Here is a 26,126-nt window from a genome sequence, read left to right as displayed (position 1 = left end):
CCTGTGGTTCTAGCTAAGGCTTAACGGATCTTTTCATGCTTTAGTGAAAGTAGGCAAAGAACCGCAGGTCCCAGACCACAAGACCACAGGCCTATGACTGGAGATCGGAGCTTGCTAGTCAATGCCTGATCTTGAATCATCATCATCTCACACAATTAGGAAATCAACTCTGCTGTGAGACTTTTTTTAAAACACTTAACATTCACCACATCTCCACAGTTCAGGGTTCCCACCCTTTTCTAGAGATCATTTTCTAGGACTTCTCCAGGACATTTTCAGTGACGATCTAGCTGGTATGACAGACAGGGATCACATCATACACTAATATGTTTCTCTCTGCATAAGTCCGATTTTTAAAGCCGTGCAGCCTGTGGCTATAACTTATCTATGAAATCATCTATTATGTGCATTGAAATTATGACAAATTGATCTTGCCTTGATTTAATGCTTTTGTTTTAAGCTTACATGTTTTATAGATAACAGACATTTGTGTACTGCAACAAGCGAAAGATCTTTGTGATGAAAAGTGGTGGGGACATAAGAGCTCAGATTAGGGGTGAGAAGATACTCTTAGCTCATGAGACAATACTATACACGATTGTCACAAGAACAAGATGCGGTGATATTTTACCACTACTTATAGAAATCAGCAATGCTGGAATTTGGGGGTCCTCCTCCTGAACATTTTGAGCATTTAACACTTCATTTTGTTCATTCTGGTGATTTTTTCCCCGTAACAATTTATGTTAGAAATGCTTTTATTTATGTAAAGGGAAACAAAATTCACGTGGCAGGCGACAATTCTAAGTCATGACAAAATCTAACACTATAACAGAATATGATGCAGGAAGGTTCTCGTGCATTCCATGTTGCTTTCAGATATGTTTCTCCTGTAGATCAGCTTTTCTAATTTAATATCATCCCTGTTGAGTCAGCACACATGCAGGCATGATTGAGACTCCTGTCTGGTCATGTTCACCAGGAAAGAGCGGAAAATTTGGCCAAAAAAAGAAAGTGGATCAAGCAGTTGTTGAAGTTACTGACTGGCGCACGTTTTGGAGTCATTTTATAGCTTAGTAAGTAGACCCCTATTTTTGCTTAAGTTAAATAAATAAACCAATAAATGCAAATAAACCTTTCTCAAAGCATTTTTATTTGTCATTCAACATTTATTACTACAAGCTATTTTTCAGAACATTAACATTAAATCCAGGTTGATGTCGCTGGTCTCCATAAATTAACAATTAGCTTAGCTAACATGATTTACTATTAACAGTGGGCTAACTTATAAACGTTGGCAACATTACTGTATCTGACAGGAAAATTAACATTGTAAGCTAGCTTACTTATGTCTTACTTCAATTGGCTGTCAGGTTGAGGCATTCAGAGTGACAATTGGTTAAGCAGAGCAAAAAAATTCTCATCAGATCTACACAAATCACATATTTGGCCCATTTTGGAAACAGCAAAAGGTGAGGAGTTTGCATGCTTGTAAACTAATTTTCCAGGACATCACAAGATTTTCAAGGACATTTGATTTTTTCTCTCATTTAACTTTAAATAGATTTCCATGTTTTCCAGGATGCATGGGAACCCTGTCAGTTTGACAATAGGCCTTCTGAGCCTGTTCTGCAAATGTCTTCAAGGATGTGTGACAATTTATGAGCAATCACCTCAAGCACAAAGTCATTAACGGAAAACATTAAGGGTCAATGGGACGAGCATAATAATGGATGTCGCTGAACTCAACAGAAACTGCATGCAGCCACCACACAAAACAAACATTAATAAAGAGCCTGATAAAGCAGACATGTGTAGAGAAGCTCGTTCAAAAGAGCTGTTAAACTAATGAACGCAGTGTTGCATAATGGCGCGAGCCAAGGTGTTCAGACAGCACCCATGCGCAAAATTCTTCTCAGCACTTGAACTTGAACGCTTTTGCAGTGAGAAATGGACGGGCTTGTCTTCTTTACTGCCTCCACACAACATGAGCAATGACAACGCTACAGTTTATTAAGAGCAAGTGTTCAAAGAAGTGGCGTGGTGTTACGTCACATAATAGTGTGTAGAACTTGGCCTACTTAACTAAACCTGGAGCAAATTACACAGCTGACATTTCAACACCAAAAAGGGAAACAACTAACTTTTGGCAAACCAACTTTTAGGCTGTGATTCATCCATAATTCTGATATGAACAAAGAACTCTTTCAGTGACATTTGTGCTATTATTTGGTCCAAATGAGAGTTTAATTCTGTAAATGTTAGACTGGTTGTACATTTGGCAAAAACTAAACAGGATTGGAAATAATGATGTGCTGTGAAAAGAAGAGAAGAACTATGCAAAGAGCTGCTACTGGTCATTAGCAATCAATGAATACAAACATTTCAGTCACTCCATTTGTAAAATTTGCTGTCGCGATTATTTTGGTCAATATTGATATCAGAATTATTTAAACCAGTGTTTCCCACACATTAATTTATTTGTGGTGGCCTGCTACATTATCAACACTTTACTATTATGATTACTAATTGACTTAGGAAACATGATACATGGGCTCAGCACACACATGGAGTAGAGCAGAGGAGAGACAGGTGAACTGAAATTCATTAGTGGTGTTCTGTTGGGAGATAAAGTTACTTAAACCAACTTTGAGTAAGAAAGGAATAAACAAGATGTATTTTGTTAAGCTATGAGTAGAGGAAAATTCTGGCGCTAGGCTAAATTATGTAATATAAAATGACGTAGGCTTAAGCAAATAAAAGTGACTATCACATTTTAGCAGTTATAGCAACGGTTATCTTGGCTTGAGCTGCACTAAACATGCCACAGTCTGGCTGAGAGTGAGTTTGGGCTTTCAGGGAGGGGCAAGAGCCACCACTGTAAAGGAAAAGGGTGCGCTAGATTTATAACACAAGAGAGCACCATTCTCAAAACGTAATGCAGCAATATAATCGTTTTAATCAATCATCACTTCCTGTGTCCCCTTTGTGGCGCTACATAGCACTTGGCACTATGACTATAACTGGATATTGCCATGTAGAGGTGTTTGGGGCATGACTGTTATCAATAACGTAAAGTTTGGTGCAGATCTGAGGGGTGTGTTCAAGTACGGAGTGTGTAAAAAATCCAACATGATACACGTTTGGGTTGGGCGATGTTTCCAAAATTTCAAATTGGACGATGTCTACAATGAAACATCGGGATGGACGATGTCATCGGGTCGCAGGTGTGCGCACGTGCGCAGGGGGGGCAACAGTCTTCTTATGTGCATGTGTTCTTGCACAGACTTCACTCGGTAAAAAAAAATGTATAGACTTACTTACGTAACAAGTCGCAGTGGATATTTTATGCACGGACCAGGTAAAGCAAAAGTGAACACACAGGGTGCAGATGTTTGTTTCAATTGTTTGCTAGGCTGCGTCATTAATAAGCTGACGTGCGGCTCACCTGCTCCCACAGTCATGCGCAAAACGCATAAAATACTCAATTCTTCGCCGCGTCTGAATTATGTGCAAAGTTTGGTGAGTTGAAAGAAAGAAAAAGAAAGCGTGCTCGGTCCTGCCACTGGTCCATGGAAACTATATTGCAGTTAAATAACTGATTAAAACCGTAGTCTCATCAATTGCTAGGAGGAATGCCTTCCATCTCTGAAAGCCATCCACAACTGTGACATGTAGTATGATGATCCTGGATCAGGGCTAGGCAGTATGACGGTTTGCAGTTCTACAGTACAGAATCGCAAAGGTCAAATATATTACATGACTTAGAGAATTAAAACAAAAGACTGCTTACTTCTTTGACAGCGGCTCTGCGTCCAGCAGCGTTCACTGAAGTGTCCGTTGATGGTGGTCGTCTGGCAGGTGGTTTTTCCGATGGGCGCCCCTGGGCACACGTCACCACATTCTCTGTCATTCTTGTTAGCCATGATGTAGTTGTCTTCCACCGAGTCAGAGATTTTAGACCAGTCCAGAGTAGAGAGATAGCAGAGATCTGGGTTCTTCTCAATTCTCACGGCTCCTCGGGTGATGTTCATCAAGCTATGGAGGCCAATCTCTCGCAGCTGGAGCATCTCGAACATCACTAGAGCATAGTTGAAGAAGAGATTGTTGCCTCTGATCACAGTTAGGTTGGGGAAGAGATCAGAGAGGCTCTCCAGGCCGTAGACCCTGAAGAGCAACAGGTAGTCGGTGACCACTATCAGTTTGGGGAAACTGAGGCCTCGGAAATCCTCGGGCTTGGTCTTGAACATGAGTAAGATCTTCAGATGGCCTTCGATCACTGTGCAGTTCTCAAGCATCTGCAGGTTGGTCACATTGTTCCGGATGTCCTTACTTGGGCAAACTGAAAAGACAAAAGAAAAACACTGGTTCTTTAGCATGACTCAACAGGCTCAAACATAGAGAGATATACAATAAAGTGGGTGATTGAACAGTATTGCCTTATGAATAGGAAATGTTATGAATCTTGGACATGAACAGCAGAAAAAACAAATCCCGACGACAATTTATCTTGTCCAGTTGTTGGCGGATTCCAACTGCTGAACGTGACTGACGCGTTAGGCAAGACGTCTGCTCTGCAAACTGGAAAAACAGGGTTGAAGTCAGACGGTCTCAAGGAGGGGAGAATAAATAGCTCTCTTGATAATTAGGGGGGTTATTTCACTGAAAAATATGTGGTTATGAATCTTGCTTTGATGAAGACCAGACCATCTTCACTGACATTTTGTTTAGCAACCACATATCTGGCTGTGAGCCACAGTCTAATATGGAGTGCTGTCATCAGAATGAGGCTGTGCTCATCCTTGGTAACACAGAGTTGATTTGTGGAGTTGCTTCTGTAACTGAAGACCATAAAAAACATTAGCGAACGCATGAAGAGTATTTGTCTAGGAGGGAATTGAAGCACTAATGGCTGCGTATTGCACCAGTAGTAGATTTGTGGTTTTGCCAGTCCTCGCTCAGACACATGATCTCGTTTGTTGAGAAATTCCTTAACTATGCGATTGCACAAACAGGCCGCATATGTACCATCTCAATCATTAGAAATTCTACTATATAACAATGACGCAGTACAAGAGATTAATGTAGAGCTGCAACTATTATTTATCTGTCAATTTTCTTTTCAATCTATCCTTTGGTCTATTGCGTATCAGAAAATAATTTTTAAAAATGCACAGCACAATTTTTTAGATGCTAGGCCGTTTGAATTACTTGTTTTGTTTAACCACTAACCCAAATCTCACTGCTTTAAGAAATGAAAATCGATTGATTATCAAATACTTAATTGATTAATCAACTTGTTGTTCCAGCTCTGGATGAATGCAAACTAGGGATGCACCGAAATGAAAAGCCGAAACCGAATATAATGAAAAAAATTTGCCGAATAAGTACGTTCACATTTTTGCCTTTTTTTTACCACTGCATAAATTAAATTGTCAAAAAGTGTTTTTTTACTTGGTGTAAAGTAAATTACATGTGTCCATTTACTTTTAATGTACACATGTATATGTTTTATACTTTCTGTGAATATAATCCAATTAATCTTATTTCCATCCTGTACAGACACCTTATTTTAAAAACTGGACGTCGTCACATGTGTCTCCTCACGCTAAATTCATCAAGTCCGACGTAATTTGATAAAGAACGTTCTCGTATAGCGCAATATGAAGACTTCACAGCCTCTCTTCAGGTAGGACTCTCATACTGCAACACTTGTCTTTGTAAAGAGAGAAAATCGCCATAATGTTAAAGTCGCTAACCTGCCTGTCAGCTCGCTCTGGGCAGTTTTTGCATCTTTCTCTGACACTTTAAAATGCTTCCACACTGACGACATGTCAACGTAATTGTTCGGTAAAATGTAATCGGTCTTTTGACTTATTAGGCCGAACACCGAAAGTGTTTTTTTGCTATAGCCCCTTTACCAGCTCGACTCGCCTTTGTTTGGTTTTCCATGGTGGAAAAGTTGTACCTGTACCTGCTTCCAGGTACTTTTTTTCTTATCAGGTTCCAGGCGAGCTGAGGCGATAATAAAATGTGACGTGAAAACACAGCATTACTGATTGGTCAGAGAGAATCGTCACTATTCACTGCATCATCATTGCGCGCGCCAGACAGAGGCCAGCAGGAGAAAGTTTTATATTTTACAGTTTTCGCACATAATTTCATCCCTAAATCCACTTCTGAGAAGTTCTGAGGTGAGAAATCAGCTGTATAGATTTCAAATATTGACAGTTTTACGAAAAGTGAAGGCGGAACAAAAATGTGCTTGAAAGTTTTCAGAATTGAGGAGCTCCGCGGCGGGTGAAGCCTGTGCCAACCTGCGGGAGGAGCTCCCGAGGCCGGCCAGCCACCCGCTCGAAGAGTCCTCTGCTCCCACCTTCACACAGACCGCTGCAGCAACAACGGCAGAGGAAAATACACAGCTGTATAGTTTTCATTAGTTGTGTGTGGCGTCGTTATGATGACCAGCTATATAGAGGGGTAAACGGACAAACTGAGCCGAGTCGAGCTGGTACTGGTAATGGAAAAGCGCCATATTTTCAGCCTATTACTTTCGGTGGCCTTACAATCGGTGCATCTCTAATGTAAACTGTACTACAACTCATGATGTGGAAACCTCCTACAAAATATAACAGTATTACATTCAGGGCAGTCTGTACGGAGAGAGCTGACAGTAATGATGATTTCCTCAACTCTCTCTTCTGGAAATTAACCAAACTCTCACGCATATGCTTTGAGTGACATAACACGAGTAATGGTAATAATAGAGATGTTTTCCTCTGCAGGTGCAACGTGGGACATTCCAGGCCCAATTTTACAGTTCACAAGTCATGGGTGCACCCAGTGAGAGGACAGTATTTGTTTACCTACCAACTCACCGTTGAGGTTGTCACATTAGGCAAACTGGTCAGCCATGTGGGGTAAAAAGTATAACAGCTAGGCGAGCACCTCTTTATGGCAGCAGCTCATTTTACACCTTCTGTTATATAACAGTATAAGACAACCGGCATGCACGCACGCACACACACGCGCACACACACCACCCAATCTCAACAGGCTTTTTAATCCAAGACCTTAACCAGCAGAGTAATCTAGAGTTCAGCCTACAACTTTGAGGCTTGTTTAAAGTACACACAAAATGTCCTAACATGGGTTTAAACAGCAAGCTATTAAAAGCATCTTGGCTTTTTAAGAAGTACATTTGTCCTTTTAAACTACATTGACATCTGCAGTTCTCTTTGTGGTCTGGGGAGTACAGCCAAAGTGTGTGCATGTGAATGGCATCCCACAAACCAGTAAATTCAACACATCCACCTCCAAATAAAACATTTTCTATCAAATAGACGGCAACTGCTGGAGGAGCCTGGAGCAAATGTAGCCTATAATGTAAAATCGATCAAGGAACATATTTACATCTACAAGGAGCCTCCCTCTTTCTCATATAAGAACCCACACATACTCAAACAAAATAGTTTAATAGATAAAGACGCTGGCGGTGGACAATACGAGGGGACAGTGGTTCTGTAGTCACAGTTAAGTCAGCCAGCAGAGTGCTGAGCGGCCCTGTGGAGAAGGCAAATCATCACAGTGCAGTGAGTCCAGGCTCCTATCAGTGTACACTTTCAGCCAGGCCAGTATTTTTAGCACCACATTCCCAATAGAGAATTTAATACACTCAGTCCTTTCCGATAGTGGCTCACATTGGAAACTGGAACATGGCAGCCCTGGTGTGTAAGTGAGGAATTTTAGAGCGGCAGCAGAGAAAGAACTGAGCAGACTTCTCCATGTGTTAACACTTAGTTTAGAAACAAAACTTTGGCAGGAGCACAAAGTTTTTTTTAAACTCTGCTTTTTGTTGTTTTAGAGTAGAGCGCTAAAACTCAGCCTGTGACGACATGACATAACTCAAGCAGAACAAACCAGCTGCATCTCAGAATTGAAATGCTCCCTGTATTGTAGGGAAAAAGAACTGGGAGACATCACAAAAGGTTACTATGGTGACTAGGCCAGCTCCAGCTCTGCATACATCACCTAATTTGAGCCAGGGAGACTGAAAACACAGCCACGGCGCTCTGAATCGTCAATTAGAGAAGCAGATTTTCATTGAGCGATGCCATCGGGGGACTCTCACTGCCTTCACCACTGAGACAGATGAACTTTTAAGGTTAATTTAAAAAGGAGCAGTATGATCATTCCCCATTTGAGCAACATTGTGAGGAAGGAAAAACCTTATAATATCAACAGGGATTGTAGTCACACTGGCGAGATCTTAAAATCTAATTTTATCTTTTAATCATCAGTATTATATCCAAAGAAAAGACTGAAACCTACAATGAATTTATCCAACTAAAACAAGGCAAAGCTCATTTGTATAGCATTTATGTACTTAACTCAGACAGAGACATTTTTTCTATAGACCTTTTCCAGAGCTTTCGACAGTATAACACTCTCTTCATCAGCAGTCATGCGTAACTTTAAGCCAGCACGGATGAATAGTCCTGCAAGTGCTATGGATAACATCATAACACCTGAGCTTGATGTCAACAAATACATCTCCATCTCAGCAAACTTAATGTGCTTATGAAGACCATGTGATACAGTAGAAGAAGCTGAGAGACAAACTGTGTCAGTGCAGTCATACAGTTAATAGGCTCACATTTCCCAATGGTAAAGTATTGTCTGTGTGTCATGCAGATTGCATTGGGTGATATGTCCCTAAATCAGAACACTCAAATACTTGTGAGCAGTTAAAGTTGTTGATTTTGGTCTCATGCAGTGATTTGTGGCTAATCATTAAAAGATAAACTAACACCTTTACCCTTGTTTGGACTTTTATGCCCCAGTTGAATAGAAGTAAAATCAAGGCAAGTGTCAGTAGAATACAATCTGTGTCTGGATAGCTTATCTGGATAAGGAAAAATGTACAGTAGAGCTGAATCATCATTAATTGATAAATCAATCAACAGAAAAATAATCAGCAACTTTGGTTGGTTTGTCATTTCAAACAAGATGAGTGTATTTGCTGCTTTTCATTGTCATAATTCTCTGTAAAGACAATATCTTTGGGTTTTCAATACATCTGAAGACGACACCCGATCAGATGTTTTCAGATCCACTGGGTGAAATCTGAAGACGGTCTGATCAGACCACTATCAAAGTCGGGCAGACGTAAAGGAAGTCCATACTGCTTCTTACATTTGAGAAGAAATTTCAAATTTGTCATTATCCGACAGCTGACCTGTGACGTCACTGTGAAGTCACAATTCTGTAAATTAAAGCAGACAAGCAAACTGTGCGTAGAATCCTCACTAAAAGTGTACGTACACCCAAAAGCCAAAAATAGCGTATGCCAAAAAATATTCAGACCGTGTGTACGCACATCTGTAAGCAAGTTCCCTTAATAAAGCACAATCAACTTGAAATGTGGCGCATGTGATGGAGCTCCATGTCCGACCCTTTACACTCCCCATAGTTGTCTATAAATGGTCAGCTTGAGCTGAAAGATTTGCTTAATAAAGTAGTGCTGTATTTTTACAAGCAGTACATCACATCCACACGCTGGTGCATAGCGTTTAGCTTGACAAGGCAACGAATATGTGATAACAATACATGAAATTATGCTCTCGTATTTGCTTGACTGACGCATTGAAAACGGCATCAATTTAAATGCTATTTGTCCTCCTGTTCACCTTATTTATGAGAATGAATTGCACTGCATGCAAGTAGCCTATTAATTAATATAATTCCTGATTAAACTGTACAACACGTAAATGCAAATTATTTTAAATTGTGTTGGTTTTTGTGCACACTTCAGGGAAAGTCACTCAAACGGGTGTTGTTTATTCAGAAAGGCTTTAAGCCTACAATACTCAGAGTTAATATTTCGCTTTATTTTACAATTGCAGGCCTATCCACCGTTTCCATGTGAATCGCCGTTTCTCATTTCTCCTCTTTGTGCGTACGCATGGTTCAGAGTTTACTTACAGGACCGCACATTTTCCCGTGAAGATTCCTGCACTGTTTATAAATGAGACCCCGGGGGAGTAGGTGAAGGTGGGCTGTGAATGGGCTCAAATGTGAAATAGATAATCTGAAATAGTCTGAGCGTCATGGTCTGTCCACTGTGTGCTCAGTGGCACAATGTACAAACCCACAAGCCTTTGCTATAGCTGCAAGCATCAACAGGCATTGACACTACTGATCGTGTGAAGGAGATGGATGTGGGGGGGTACAGGCTGTTAAACTGACTGTATATATTATCACTGGGCCTCATAGAGGCCTCAGAAAGCACGAACACAAACACTCTGTGATTGCAACACTTCCCTTTTCAAGGTTTCACTGTTCTGTGTTTTCCAACCTAGACTAAAACTAACTGCAGAGCCACAAAATGCAGAGTCCAAACTGACAGTTTAAATTGGCAGTTTTAAGACAGACCAGACACACAAAACAACTTTCAAAAATGTCTTCTTAATGGGTGAAATAATGGCATAATACAACATGCTCCTGCTCTTAAGGGAACATCGAAAGGCAAACAAGCTTAAATTCTGACAACAGTTTCAGCTCAAGGCATTTTTCCACATAGAGCCATTCAACTTTGAAAGGCTCCTCGCTGCATTTACAGTTAATTAAGAGAGGTTTGTCACCTCTTCAGTTGAACAGGATTAGATATTACAGCGGTTAGACGGTGACATTGCTACGACTCTAAAGCAAGGATTATACTTTCCGCGTCTGTGTGTCTGCGAGGGTCCGCTGGGGTCCATGTGACGAAAAAGTCGTCATCAGAGGGCGCGTGAGGTCTGTGTGGACATCCGAGTGCCTCCCATTTTTTATGACCGCGCGGACCTGTGCGCTCACCAACTACGCTACCAGGGCACCAACCGATCTACTGCGCATGTGTGGAACGAGTCTGCCAAGCTGACTGCAAAAGTAGTATCTACAGAAGTAGTCCGCGTCCGTGGGGAACGCAGCTGTCCATGTGCACGTCCGTTCCAGAGTATATTCAAGGCTTAAGAGGTGCAACCTTCCTGGGAAAAAGTCATCCTCAACAGTAGAGGCTCTCCTACAAATGTCTTGTAAGTAGAGCCAGGGGTAGAGTGGGTTATCAGATGTGCCAGCTGTTTTGGTAGGACTGACATGGCAAGTGCAGCACATAGACAATACAGTACAACACAGCAGGGAATAAAATGAAACCAAAGAAGTTCAAGCCCCAGATCTTTAAATAGAATGAAAGTGAGTAAAAGAGAGAGCGTATAACCACAAAGTTCCCTCTTGGGATTGTTTGATGGGTATCCTGTTAAGAAATGGCTCTGTACCAAAGATCATTTTGTGATTTGGTTGCCCACCAGCTGCACTCGCCTTTAAATGATTCTCTCCGCCAATGCTGGCAGTGAGGTAATTATTACCTCTAAAGTGTGAGAGCACAATAACAAGCACATTTCCTTTTAACAATGTCAAGGGTAAAGATCTGACACAACAAGACTTCTCTCTCTGTCAGACGCCTGTGTGGTCAATGTGAAAGATTGCAGGTGTGCCAGATTACTCAATTTTCAAGCTCTATATAATTTTCAAATGTGAACCTGTCAACCAGGATTAGACAGCCACTGTTGAGGTGGACAAGTGCAGAAATCATTCCATTGTGTACATGTCAAACATAGTTTGGTACTTTAGAGTTTGTGTGTGTCGTTTTTTGTCTGAGGTGGTAGGAGGGTTGACAGTTTCATCACCTTACAAAGCTCTCCTTATCGGGAGGCGTAAATCAAAAGGCGCCAGGTTGCCGACTGCTGAGACCCGCTCTGACCAGTGAGGTAAATAACAACAGGCTGCCGGTGGCTTCTTGGTGAGCCATTACTATATCACGCTCCCGTGATGTTTTATCATTGCAAAACAAAACGCTGCAGTCTGACAACCCTGCCACCTGAGACCTCAACACACAATCTGAGGTGAGCCAAGCTGGAAGTCTACCACAGGTGTTGCCTCTTACATATTGCCATTACATTTGACTCACAGGGCTCAGCAACTGTTTTTTTGGAAAAATAAATAACCAGAGATGTTCAAAAAACCTAAAAGGTCATTAAGCAGCCCTTACCACTGTTCTGAATGTATTTTCAGTATCTTCAAAGACTAATATGGATAAAACAACATCCTGTCTGCTGCATGATAAAGATTTTTAACTTGTTTCCCAAATAGCAACTGTTTCCTCTCCAAGTAGTCAGATACGACATACACCCTTGTTCGTTTTGTATGAGAAAAATATATATAACATATAAATCTATGTTATTTCATATGAAATTACAGGATAATACAATGTAGCATAAATATTTTTATTTTTTTTTTCTCAATGATCAGACAAGAAAAAGAATGGACACAGTGGAGCAATTTAGGGGATAATCTTATTTTTCCAATTCTGCACCAAAACTAATGCAATGTATTTCGACTTGCACTCTGTTATAGAAGAAAAACATGAAAATCAATCACTCCCACTTGAGCATTAATTGATATAGCCAAATACATTTGAATTCCCCATAATGGAGCTTTTAAGCATTATTTAGATTTTGAATACATTTCTTTCATTTAACCCATTGTCATCTAATTTAGTAATATTTGGTGAGTTGATTACAAAACAAAATCAACATACTTAACAAAACGAAGTACCATAAATATAAAACATTTACTAAAACACTATAAACGCCACAGTCAAATAGACAAATGAAGCACAGACATATGTCATTTCCAGTTAATATCTTTGTTAGGAAATAGGGTCACAACTTGATAAACGTGTTAAAGATCTTTTTCATCGTGCAGCAGATGGAACATTTTTTTCATTCAGATTGTTAGAGAAGGATTTTGGAGATACCTATAGAACAGCAGTAAGCAGGTTTTTCAGTTCACAAAAAAACGGTTGCTTAACTCTGTGTCTCGAATACATAAGAGGCCCAAGCTGGGGCTTGCTGAAAGTATGGATTATGCAATCTGTAACAACACACATGCTTCAGTTATATAGGCATTTTATCAACTGCCAGCCTTGGCTAAATCAATTAAATCAATTCACACTGCCACTAATATATAAGCTTTCATTATTAAGTGAATTTTTCCATCAAGCTGAGCTGGACAGCTACCAACAAGTAGCTCACAAGATTTCCTGACTTTGATACTGGTCAGTCCAGCTTATGAAATCGCCAGTGTGAGGCCCAGGTTCCACTTGTCCCTTCTGTGGTTCACTCTTAAATCTGAGAGGAGTGGGAGGGGGGCTGCAGTGCAATTACACAACTTGCTTTTTATTTATGTCTTACAATTCTTGCTCAAATTAGTTTGATAACATCGCTCCTCTCTACAATCTGATGCATGGTGAGAGTCTGTGCTTTTCTTTTCCTTCAGAGTGCCTCTTATATCCAACTACTGCTGGTAGTGTAAGTTTTAAAGCTACTTGGGGATACATACTGTGTGTCCATACAGTGAACATACTGAACTAAGGAGGAGTGTGTGTTACTGTGTACATGCTCTTGTCAAGATTAATGTAAACCATGAAGCATTTTTTTCTCAATGATCAGACAAGAAAAAGAAAATGAATGGACACAGTGGAGCAATTTAGGGGATAATCTTATTTTTCAATTCTGCATCAAAACTAATGCAATGTATTTCGACTTGCACTCTGTTACAGAATTTTTTTTTTTAAGAAAAACATGAAAATCAATCACTCCCACTTGAGCATTAATTGATATAGCCAAATACATTTGAATTCCCCATAATGGAGCTGTTAAGCATTATTTAGATTTTGAATACATTTCTTTCATTTAACCCATTGTAATCTAATTTAGAAATATTTGGTGAGTTGATTACAAAACAAAATCATGACACATGGACTGAACACAAGCCAAGGCGTCAAGAGGAACAGCTATATTTGTTTCACTATTTCAATAAGTCCTATAGTCGGAACAGTAGAGAAACCACGTGAAGAGCTGTTAACAAAGTTTGAAAATATTTAATCTCACCTATAAATCACCAGTAAGCTTAAATACAAAAAAAGCATAACATTTCCCGGTATATGGGACAATGAGTGAACTTTGTAATGTCACGTTTACCAGACTGGTCTCTGTTCTTGTCATCCTAAAAATGCACTCTTACTGAACAGCAGTATTAAGTCCCACAGGTTTCCTTATAAGTAATCGCCTATATTTGCTCAAAGTGACAGATTCCAACAGAGTAAAACAGTGAGCATGTTTAGTCGCTGTGGTGTTTGAGTAATGTGAAAATCTCTCTGGGTGATTGCAAATGTGTTCATTCATTCCTATCACCCAGGGCTTGTTGACTGCTGAATATAAAGGAATTGTCAAGGACTGTAAAGAGGGCTTATTGTTCCATTCCTACACCGACCACAGCAACAAGCCAAGGCTTTCCATTCTACGATAACAGCAAATTAATCTTCTAAATTCTCAGATTACTTACTTATTTGGGACAAAACATTTTGTTTACAGTTCCTGCAGACTCAAAGAGCAGATAAGTGTTAACCTTTGTCCCTTCAATGCAGTGAAGGTCTATAAAAGCCCTGTTGTTGCGTACCTGCTTGTATCAAACTAACATAAAAATCTGGATGACACTGATTCACTAACAAGTCTACCATATTTCTCAGCATGTTATTCTTTTCAATTTTTGATTAGTCTATTTAATGTAACTGCACTGACTATTGTATAAGCCTATAGTTTATTATTGTGTGTGTGTAATGAAGTGCCCCACAATAATTAAAATATGACCATTATTTGGATCCTAAATGCTTATATTGCTCTAGCTATCAAAATACAAAAATGAGAAGTAATTGACTTGACTATTATCATAGCACAATTAATGATTGTGTATTGATTTGTAGATTTCAGTGTTAATCCCCTCACCTGCAACAGACAGAACATTTGCGCAATATTTAACAGACTCGGACAATTTTTTAAAAATTTAAATGTGGTTTTGTGTCATTTCTGGTTCTTTAGTATGGTGTATAATTTCTGTTTTCTTAAGTGTATACTCAAGCGGTTGTACAGTGCAGACAGACAATTTTACTCAATTAAATGCTTAATATTAACTATTATAAAAATAAAAGTGATAATTAGTGCTACTTACCCTCTCCACTGACTCGATGACAGCTCATCAAAAAGAAGCCAGCGGTCAAAACAAAACACAAACTCAAAGTCCGCAGCCACATAACTGACTCGGGATAAGACACCATCCAGCTCTATTCCGGGTCAAATGCAGAATAATCCTTGGCGATGAGGGCAGTTCAAGCTGGAGGAGAGATACACTCAGGAAACTGGTTTTGTTTTGCGGCGTGGGCCAACAGGTAAACAAAAATAAATAAAAGACATCCCGGAAGATGGGCGGAGGAACGAGTCCAACGTGTTCAGTCAAACACAAGCTAACGCTGCTGCTCAAGTTAGCCACCTCATGGAAAAGCACTGTTAACAAACATCAGCACGGGACACACGTGCTCTTTCTCTGTCCTTAACGTTAACTGCATTGGTTAGTTAAACTGGCCCAGCTGAGTTTGTTCGTGTCGGCGAAGAAAGAGCAAAAACAGACTTGTTGGCCGAACAGAGGCTAGCTAACGGCAGTAAAGCTAGCTAGCTAGCTACCTAGCCTGGCTCCACACCTCGAGCCCAGGCCACAAGTGAAGTTTGCGCTGCCTTCACAGTAACCCTCTCAATTTATTCTTAACTTTTTAAAAATCTCACGCATAGCCACACAGCTGCGGTGCGTATTCTTTATAAAAAGAGATACGTTGCATGCGTGCACAGATTTATAAAAGCGACCCTTAACTTAATTTAGAGGATTTTTGTTAGAGCCGTTTGCTGCTGACTCGATGGTTGTGGCATGCGTGGCGTAACGTTAGCGTGTCTTTCGTAAAAAGAAAAAAAGACAATCTCCGCAAGTCCTCCAACGAGCACTAAACATTACAGCTGATTTATTTTGCTTGTGAAAAAAAAGGTGTTTTTCAGGCAGCTGGCTAGCTCCAAAGCGACAACTCCTCTTGAATCAGTGCAGAGATTTTCCAGTGAGACCTCCGCTCTCTGAAAGGCTGACGGACAAGACTTCGCTGCACTCCGCTCTTCTCTTTCTGTGTGTGTGTGTTTGGGAATAAATAATTTGTTTTTGTTTTTTAAAAATGCTTCAAGTTGTGTTTATGCGCCGCGTACCTGACTGCTCCCACAACTAAGCGTGTGTCTGAATGAGAGAAAACTAAGTGAAATAAAGTTTTCGAGTTATTTTTTTCCTTTTTCTTCTTCCACGCACAGAGAGGTAGATTGTACAGTCTCCCAGGTCCTGTAGGATCCCCTTCTTTCCAGCCTCTCAGCCAGTAAACAAACCCTGCCAGTGAGCCAGATGGGCTTGAGGGGAAATGCGGACTGGAGTTTATTGGATTACACAACAAACTGATCCTATTGTCAGGTGGTAACGCGTAAAAAAGTAATGCCGTTACTTCTGCCAGTACTTTGTAGTGTAAAGAACTCGATTAATCAATTATTGAAGGCTGCTGTGGATTTGTTGCCATTTAAATTTCCATTAAATACACAGGCCTACACTTTATAGAAAATTATTTTGATAATCACTTCATTCTTAAGTCATTTTCGAGCAAAAAAATCAGAATTGATGATTTGCCTTATATGATAATAATATAAATTATTTTTTTAGGTTGTGGACATTTTGAAGTCTTCACTTTGTGATCATTCAATGATACTTTGTGACATTTTATAGACCAAACTAATTATCCATTCAGTTATTATAAAAAGTTAATAAATAAAAATAATCTTAGTTGCAGTCCGAAAAAACGATTGTCCTTATTTTAGTCATATTTAAATAGTTAAACAATAACTGTATGTTATTATAATGATAATGATACGTTATCAGCTGCTAATAAGTTAAAGGGGATATTTTCCAAAATGTATGAAAACACCAGTCTAGATAAATCTCTTAATTTCTTTTCCCCTAACACTCCAGTTTCAGTTTAACTTTATTGAAAATAAACGGGCTGTTTGGGGATCATTAACATAAGAACATAATTATTCATAGACCACTACTCTGATTGGCTAGCAGCAATGCTGGCCTCGCCCCCCTTCTCTGACAGAAACAAATGCTGGCCACCCAGAGACCATATCAAGTGCAGCAGAGTAAACACCAGATAGTGTTGACAAAAACAATCTTACCACAAGATCCACTCATTAGTTGTTCTGGAGCTTGCAAGTGTATGATATGATCTTCCGTATGGGATTATTTTATGTAATTTGTTTGATTTAATCCCATAGTTTATCCAATTTATTATTTAAATAATCCCATTCTTTCTGAGCAGATGGAGTTTGCCAAGCTTTCAGGGAAATGTAGATGTTCAAATGTATTTTTTTCCCCCCTTTTGCTCATCTGTGATTGCTTGAAATTTTATATTTTGATTAAAAAAAGTCTTTTGCAGACCTTTCAACCACAATGCACAGCCTGTCTCAGTGGATGGGGTGTGCTCTGTTATCATGGAGACAGCTCAGTTGTTGTTGCCCTCCAGTTAGATTTGTTCACATTGCGACATCACCCAGAGGAGCAGCTCTAAGTGGCTTATTCAACTATTTTTATTACATATTACACAACTGTGAAACATTTAGGCATACAAGTTTCAGGAATACATGCATGAACAACGAGGTTGTACAAGTGTTAGAAAGTTAAAGTTAAGTTCATCTAAAGTATGCAGAGACTTAGAGCAACAACAGCTTATTGTAGCGGTTGGGTTTCTCCACTTTTACTGCCTTTGAGATGGAGATCTGCCAAAAATGAATGTGGTTGCCAGTTATTTTGCCACCACACCACCTGCCCCCCCTTCACCCTGCAATGTCTTTGAAATCAGTCAATCACACTAAATCAACTCAACATATGTTTGCAGATAGAAAATAGGTGAGCAGCATTGCAACTCAAACACTGAGCACTAGCATGATTTAGGGGTTTGACATTTTATTGTGTAAGCACAGTATTTAGTCTTTATGGGTACAAAAATATAACAATGAAGTTTTCCGTGTTTGCATTAAGCGTTTAAACGTTTGTGAAATTCAAGTCAAAGCAAACGTGAATACACCGCAATACGAGTCACATTTCTACCTCACATTTTGCATTCACGAGTTGTGTCTGGAACCTACACACGCGTGGCTGATTAAGAGGAGGTAACTGGGGAGATAACTTTTTTGTCTGAAAAGGCTGAAAATATCTGTGATTGTTCTTGTCCTCATCATCACTGCTAATTCACTACCTGTTTACATCCTCCATCAAAGCAGCAGCATGTTTGGTGCAAGATAATCAGGTCCTGTTTATTGTACTAAAATAGATTTTAATGGAATACTAAAAAAGCTGCACTTAGGGGATTTCTGTGACTCTTTTAGTCATCATTTTGTTGTGAAATATGCTCTGGCTGAGATTTGTCTCTAACGCAGTCAGGTGGTGTGAATGAACGCCAACCTGCTCTCTGCTGTTGACACAGGCATTGATTCAGTGTGTGGAAGTGACCACTCAAGGGTAACATGAAACAGGAGAGCGGCTCATTAGTAATATCATCACTTGATAATCAAGAGTTATTTACCGCAAGAGGAAAACTCAGAGGCTCTCGCATGTTCACAACAGCACGTCTGAGATGGTGGAAGGAAAAACGAAGCGACGGGGTCAAGAGGTGATACTCGCTCACGCCTTTCAGCAAGCAACAAGAAGGAGAGAGAGGTTCCCAACAGCACAAGAGTATTTAGCTAGTGAGCTGACTGGATCCTCATGCAATGCAGGAACATCTTGCATTATGAAGCAGAGTTAAATTGCATCGCTGTGAATTCTATATCTTAAACATAATCCTATATAGAGTGTGCAGTCTGTAGGAGTGACGTGCCTTAATGAGATTAAAGCCTAGTGAGTGATGGGATAAAGCCATGTCCCACTTCCCATTCATGAACTACCCACTGTTTTATACAAATAGTTGTATTTTTGACTCTCACCACAAATTAGGGAGTTCAGCATTTGTCTGATTTTCCATTTTCTTCAGTATTTTGTGCTTGAAATAGATGTTCTGCAGAAGAGGTCACATGTTTTGTATATGGGGTTATTATTATTAGCATGTGAGAACTAGGGACATGCAACATACAATATGTTTGTCCAACAGTTGTCTGTTTTGACATTTATGCTTTCTTACCTCATTTAAAAGACCCACTTTTTTGTCTGTAGATGTTCCAGAAGGTGACGTGACTTCACCCCACATTTTACTAATTCGGATGAAGTCATTTTTAAGTAATTCATGTCTAATATTTAGCTTAAACCAGTGGGGCCAAAGTGCAAAACATACCCTATTGTGCTATTTTGGCCTGATTAGGGTCATTATGGCTCAGAACTATTGATGTGTTATTGAGGCTGAGATGAACAAAAAACAAATGACTCATAAACACATGATCTGAATGCTTACAGCCTGTTGCCTGTTGCTGGGGGGAAAGAAAGAGGTTGTTTTTTTGAGCTATGACTCATAATTCTGACGACCTCCTAATCCTAACCTCTGTTGGGGTCGTGCTGGACTGTTGAGTGTGGAGCAGTGCTGCTGTACTGTGCACAATATGAGGGCTTTTTACATGCCTATTCTTAGCCCAGTGCTATCCTTAGCGACATCGGAACCTTTTAACCTTGTGTTTAGTTGATTCTTTAGGGGATAACCCTGCAAACACTGGGCTAACCTGCGTACCCTCTGGAGCAGGGTAAAAAAGCCCTAGGCTAAGTCGGGGTTAGCCCACTTGGGAATGTGCTAGGATTGTATCATTGTGAAAGCATTTTTTAACATGGGGCTAAGAAAGTAAGAATGCTTTTAGCCATGAACTAAATGAAAAGCTGGCCTCTATTCTATTCTGGTTCAGTGAAAGGGTGACGGGGTCACTGTGGCTGCTTGAGTTGACCAGAAAGAGCAGACACATGGTTTTTAAAATCCACTTCAGCCACACACAAAGAGTTTATTAGATCTGATTTCGGGATTGCTGGTAATCGCTTGTAAAAACTTAAAGAACCTTGAAATTGGTTTTCCATGTTAAAACTGTGAAGATTTTTCCTACCGTAAGACAATAATTTGGCAATTCATTAAGGGTTATTTTAGCATTGTTTTCACAAGCAGTGTTGTCAGGAAATGAGACCTGGAAGCCATACAATAACAAACAAGGATCTTCTGGAAATTTGGCACTGGCATCAAAAAGGTTGTTGTTTGGAAGCTGATTTGTAAGAGGTTAACAGGGCAAAAACAATGTGAAAGAACCAGACATGACAACAGAAACCTAACACACTAAAAAATTACAAAATGTATTAAATGGAAAAAATAATTAAAATAATAAAAACAATTAAACTGCTTTAATAGTTAGTTATAAATTAGCCAAAGTTCTTGGGCCTCCACAACACCTGAATAAGTTCTAAGTAAGGTCAATAGATACTGTTGAAAGCTCTGGAAATATAGCAAATTGACCTTGGGTTTGGACTATTTAATCACATATTTAAACATATTAAATGTAATTTAAGTAACACATGAAATATATCAAGAAAAAATAAAGCTGTTCATTTGATTTTGTGGACTCTAGGGAGCAGAAGAAAAATCTGATTTACACCCTAACATTTTAGGGGCCTTTGACTTAATGTGATGCATACTAGATTTAACATAAGACATGCTGGTTAGAAATTTTGTTCAACTTTTGCCAGTGCTGCAAAATGTCACCATGTCACATGACATAAAACCTCACGGGAAGTAGAATGTGTCCGACTTGACGGCAGTGTTTTTATATAATATATATTTAGCGCCGGCAGTCAGCCGCAGTCATCTCAAACGCACATTACCGTAGCTACTTATACACCCAACAAACACAGACCAACATTATAATCTCATTGAAGTCATGCTTCTGGTCACCTGACAAATGTAAAACGAGTATTCACTTGTGTTTTAGCTCTTGTTTGGTCTCCACCAACTCCTGTGAAAAATTTCTTTCCTGCTACAGTGGGGTTTTTTTTTGTTGTTGTTGCTAAAACCAGCTTCCTGCTGAAATGGAGCTGATGAGAGTAGTGACACTGGACCAAAACAATAAATGTACCATAACACAAAAACAATACTCTAAGTGAAGCTTAAAAAGCTGCTAATTTGGGTTATAATTCTTTGTGGGTTCAAGTGATCCCTTTCACATTAACAGTAGTCATTTTATGTAATGTAAGTATGAAAAAATCATTAATCAAGCTGAATGAAATTCAAATCATGTTCTCTTTTATTGCTGTTATAAAGCAGGTATGGTAATACTGCTGTTTCATTTGACTTGGCATCAGCTAAAAGGCTATGATGAGACTCACAGGTGGGAAGCAATATAAAGCAGACATGATTTGTGCTCAACAGCCTCAAAAATTCACCAGTGTGGTAGTTTTAACAGTCACTCAAAGCACGCGCATTAGTTTTTGTTGTGTCTCTCTCAGTAATGACATGAATCAGGATGAAATGATCAGCTCACAGCAGAGGAAGGATTAAAGTGCTCTTACATAAAAGCCCGAAGCTTCACTTTCTGCCACTGTTTAGGTGTCTGCTGCAGCCGGATTAATAACAACCACGCGTTTCAGTGTAACCTCTACCTTATTCCAACATATACAGTAGGTATGTAGGTAGCACCGTGTGAATGTGACAGCAAAAACAACAGGGTCAGGGTTCAGAATGATAAGGCAGACTCACTCTGTTATTATGAACAGTCTACAGTATCTATAAGAGGTGCAGGAGATATCTCAGAGGTAAATCCGGAGTTTAAGGAGTTTAAAATATATTGGTAATGTTGTTCTTAATATGGGCCTTGGAGGAGACAGATTTGTACCCAGAGATGCTGGGACTTTGTGTGTGAAACAGCCAGAACCCAGAGGAGCTAATCATCAGCCACATGTGGTAGGAAGTCATATGAGGAAATCTAGGTAGTCTGCATATAGAACATGGGAAAGCAGACATTGTGGCAGAGGTTAGTGGCAAACCCAGGTTCACACAGATCTGTTTGACTGGAAGAACAATGAGGTTCACACATGATTCATCCCGGTGCTCTTCCTAGACGCCAGCAAGCTATACTTCTCCACCACAGGAAAAGATGCTACTGTGTGTGTGGGACCTCCGCCACTGGGTCCACTTCCCCTTCCTAGTGCGTTTGCAGGGCTCACAGTGTACGGCTCTAAAGAAAGCTCTCTTCCTGCTGACATTTACAGCAGATAATACTTTAAAGTTTTGAGGCAGCGCTTGATGGATGCACTGCCTCTTTGAGGTTAATGGACACTCACATTTATAGCAACGGTGCTGTGGACTGCGTATGGCCTCGAGCCAAGTCCAGGAGGCCAGTTTTCAAACATGTAAGCACTCTTCCACTCTCATGCACCTAACTGAAGCCTGGAAAGTAAATGTGCCATGACAGCGACTCTGCATCACAATACATTCCAGCAGCTCCCCCAAATAGTCACATGGCCCCTTTTCATCCCCAACACAAGCACAAATAAACGGCGGGTGGAAACACAAGAGGGGCTCTTGCACTCACACTTATCGCCTTGGAAGTGATCTGAGCAGCTACCTTCTTCTAAAGCGCTCAGTAAAGTTTCTCTTGTTAAAACATGCCCGATCCTTTCCCTGCCAGAGAGCTGTTAATCCCGGCAAGGCTGCGTGCCCCTAATTCCCAGAAAGCTGGAACCAGCCGTTTGTTTATGTTTAGCTACAAGTACTGGATACCACAAGTAAAAGCATTCCCCTTGCTTTCAGTACCACAAGAAAAGAAAAAAAGTTCTATGTGAAACATGTGCCTGCAAGTCTGAAATCAAAACTAAAATCAAAGTGTGATATCAAACAGTCGCAAAGTGGTGTCTTTCTTACACTATGCACTGGATTTCTGAAGCCCACATGCCACAGTATATACAGAAGTTGGTGATTATGGGTGTTCAATAAGAGACCCCATTGTGCTGATGAGTACATCGTAACAAAATCCACCTCAGTGCCCAGTGCTGTTAAAGGACTCATCAGTAAACAATGGGCACAGATTACAGTTAAGAGTCTTATTATTATCTCTTTTATCCAAGGTTAAGACTGCATAACACCTGCTGCTCCACTTGGACCTTTTGCCTACATCATCATATCCTTGCAGATTGAAGGAAACACCAGTGAGGCAGTCTGCTCAGAAATACAGACTATTATGTACAGTATATGAAAAGGGAAATATCCCATGTGAAAGACAGCAGCTGACAAGTCTTCACTGTTTGTGTAGGCAAACTCATCTCTCAAAAGCAAGAGTGAAGGTGATAGCTCATGGGATGTGCTGGGATTTATGGAAAAGGTATTCTACAAAGCTCTCCTCCAGACTTTGGTGTTAACAACATGAAAGCATGGATCCACCTTGCCTTGTAGCAACGGTTCAGGCTGCTGGTGGTGTAATGGTGTGGGGGATATTTTCTTGGCACACTTTGGGCCCCTTAGGACCAACTGAGGATTGTTTAAACAAGACAGTCTACCTGAGTATTGTTGACCATGTCCATCCCTTTATGACCACAGTGTACCCGTCTTCTGATGGCTACTTCCAGCAGGATAATGCACCATGTCACAAAAGTCAAGTCATCTTAAATTGGTTTCTTGAACATGATAATGACTTCATTGTACTCCAGTGGCCTCCGCAGTCACCAAATCTCAATCCAATAGAGCACCTTTGAGATGTGGTGGAACAGGAGAATCGCAACACGGATGTGCAGCCGACAAATCTGCAGCAACTGCGTGATGCTATCATGTCTATATCTCTATCTATCTCATTTGTAGTGAACAGTATATTGTAGTACATGCTGGTAGTCTCCCCAAAGTATCTACAGCATGCTTCTCATGTTAGATTACATTTGGGGCATAAACTCTTATGCTGTTGTGCAGCGATCACCTCGTTAGTTCAGAGCATTCACACAATAAACATTAATTTACTGTACAGACATACAGAATATTCTAAAAAGAAAAGCCTAATCTTGGTAAAATTATTAGCCGATAATCAATATATATTTACAGTAGCTGCTTCCAATATTAACAATTCTAATATTCTGGTCCTTGAATTATTTGATATTGGAGAGAAACTACATTCTGTGGTAACACCAACCCTAGTTAACACTTGTTCAGGGCAAAGCAGGGTCATTGCCTTGTTAAGGATTTCTGCCAGACTTCACTACTGCCTACATGTGGCTTTAATCAAGACCACTGAAAGCAAATACACTGCTCAAAAAAATAAAGGGAACACTAAAATAACACATCCTAGATCTGAATGAATGAAATAATCTCATTAAATACTCCTTTCTTTACATAGTTGAATGTGCTGACAACAAAATCACACAAAAATTATCAATGGAAATCAAATCTATCAACCCATGGAGGTCTGGATTTGGAGTCACACTCAAAATCAAAGCGGAAAACCACACTACAGGCCGATCCAACTTTGATGTAATGTCCTTAAAACAACTTAAAATGAGGCTCAGTAGTGTGTGTGGCCTCCACGTGCCTGTATGACCTCCCTACAACGCCTGGGCATGCTCCTGATGAGGTGGCGGATGGTCTCCTGAGGGATCTCCTCCCAGACCTGGACTAAGGCATCCGCCAACTCCTGGACAGTTTGTGGTGCAACGTGGCGTTGGTGGATGGAGCGAGACATGATGTCCCAGATGTGCTCAATTGCATTCAGGTCTGGGGAACGGGCGGGCCAGTCCATAGCATCAATGACTTCCTCTTGCAGGAACTGCTGACACACTCCAGCCACATGAGGTCTAGCATTGTCTTGCATTAGGAGGAACCCAGGGCCAACCGCACCAGCATATGGTCTCACAAGGGGTCTGAGGATCTCACCTCGGTACCTAATGGCAGTCAGGCTACCTCTGGCGAGCACATGGAGGTCTGTGCGGCCCCCAAAAGAAATGCCACCCCGCACCATTACTGACCCACCGCCAAACCGGTCATGCAGGATGTTGCAGGCAGCAGAACGTTTTCCACGGCGTCTCCAGACTCTGTCACGTCTGTCACATGTGCTCAGTGTGAACCTGCTTTCATCTGTGAAGAGCACAGGGCGCCAGTGGCGAATTTGCCAATCTTGGTGTTCTCTGGCAAATGCCAAACGTCCTGCACGTGTTGGGCTGTAAGCACAACCTCCACCTGTGGACGTCGGGACCTCATACCACCCTCATGGAGTCTGTTTCTGACCGTTTGAGCAGACACATGCGCATTTGTGGCCTGCTGGAGGTCATTTTGCAGGGCTCTGGCAGTGCTCCTCCTGCTCCTCCTTGCACAAAGGCGGAGGTAGCGGTCCTGCTGCTGGGTTGTTGCCCTCCTACGGCCGCCTCCACGTCTCCTGGTAGCGCCTCCGTGCTCTGGACACTACGCTGACAGACACAGCAAACCTTCTTGCCACAGCTCACATTGATGTGCCACCCTGAATGAGCTGCACTACCTGAGCCACTTGTGTGGGTTGTAGACTCCGTCTCATGCTACCACTAGAGTGAAAGCACCGCCAGCATTCAAAAGTGACCAAAACATCAGCCAGGAAGCATAGGAACTGAGAAGTGGTCTGTGGTCACCACCTGCAGAACCACTCCTTTATTGGGGGTGTCTTGCTAATTGCTTATAATTTCCACCTGTTGTCTATTCCATTTGCACAACAGCATGTGAAATTGATTGTCAAGGAGGATTCACAGCAGTGTGATTGACTTCGAGTTACATTGTGTTGTTTAAGTGTTCCCTTTATTTTTTTGAGCAGTGTACGATTAGGTCTGTGCATTAATACCAGCTAAGTATATACAGTGTGTAGGTGGAGAAAAGCATTAGAGCCACTCTGAAGGCAGGATTACTAAAAACAAACAAACAAACAAACAAACCAAAAGTCTAGCATTACGAACAGTAAGTAAAAGCTAACAGGAACACAAACTGTTAAATGTAATGGAATCTAATGGGATTTAGCAGCCATTCAATGTAGGATCCCCATTTTAAAACACTAAAAGAATTATTAGTTGGTTACTTGTAGGGGAACAAACCCTGATCACTCAATTAGCTCTGGATGAATCAACACGTATGGTAAACAACCCCAAACCCACAGAGGCAAAATCAAACA

General features: G+C 40.6%; 1 protein-coding gene across 1 annotated transcript in view; it reads right to left on the bottom strand.

Moving 5' to 3' along the window:
* Positions 1–16,349, bottom strand: part of LOC123972451 (insulin receptor-like) — a 51,298-nt gene extending 34,949 nt beyond the window's left edge. Inside the window, exons 1-2 of the mRNA XM_046051961.1 lie at positions 15,106–16,349; positions 3,794–4,342 (exon numbers count right to left, since the gene is read on the bottom strand). Of these exons, the coding sequence (XP_045907917.1) occupies positions 3,794–4,342; positions 15,106–15,211 (655 nt within the window). The 5' untranslated portion in view covers positions 15,212–16,349. The remainder of the gene's footprint in view (positions 1–3,793; positions 4,343–15,105) is intronic.
* Between the last annotated feature and the right edge of the window lie 9,777 nt (positions 16,350–26,126).

Source organism: Micropterus dolomieu, linkage group LG06 (assembly GCF_021292245.1).
Source record: "Micropterus dolomieu isolate WLL.071019.BEF.003 ecotype Adirondacks linkage group LG06, ASM2129224v1, whole genome shotgun sequence".
Taxonomy (NCBI): domain Eukaryota; kingdom Metazoa; phylum Chordata; class Actinopteri; order Centrarchiformes; family Centrarchidae; genus Micropterus; species Micropterus dolomieu.
Note: the sequence above shows the minus strand (reverse complement) of the source record. Positions and strands in the feature narration are given on the sequence as shown.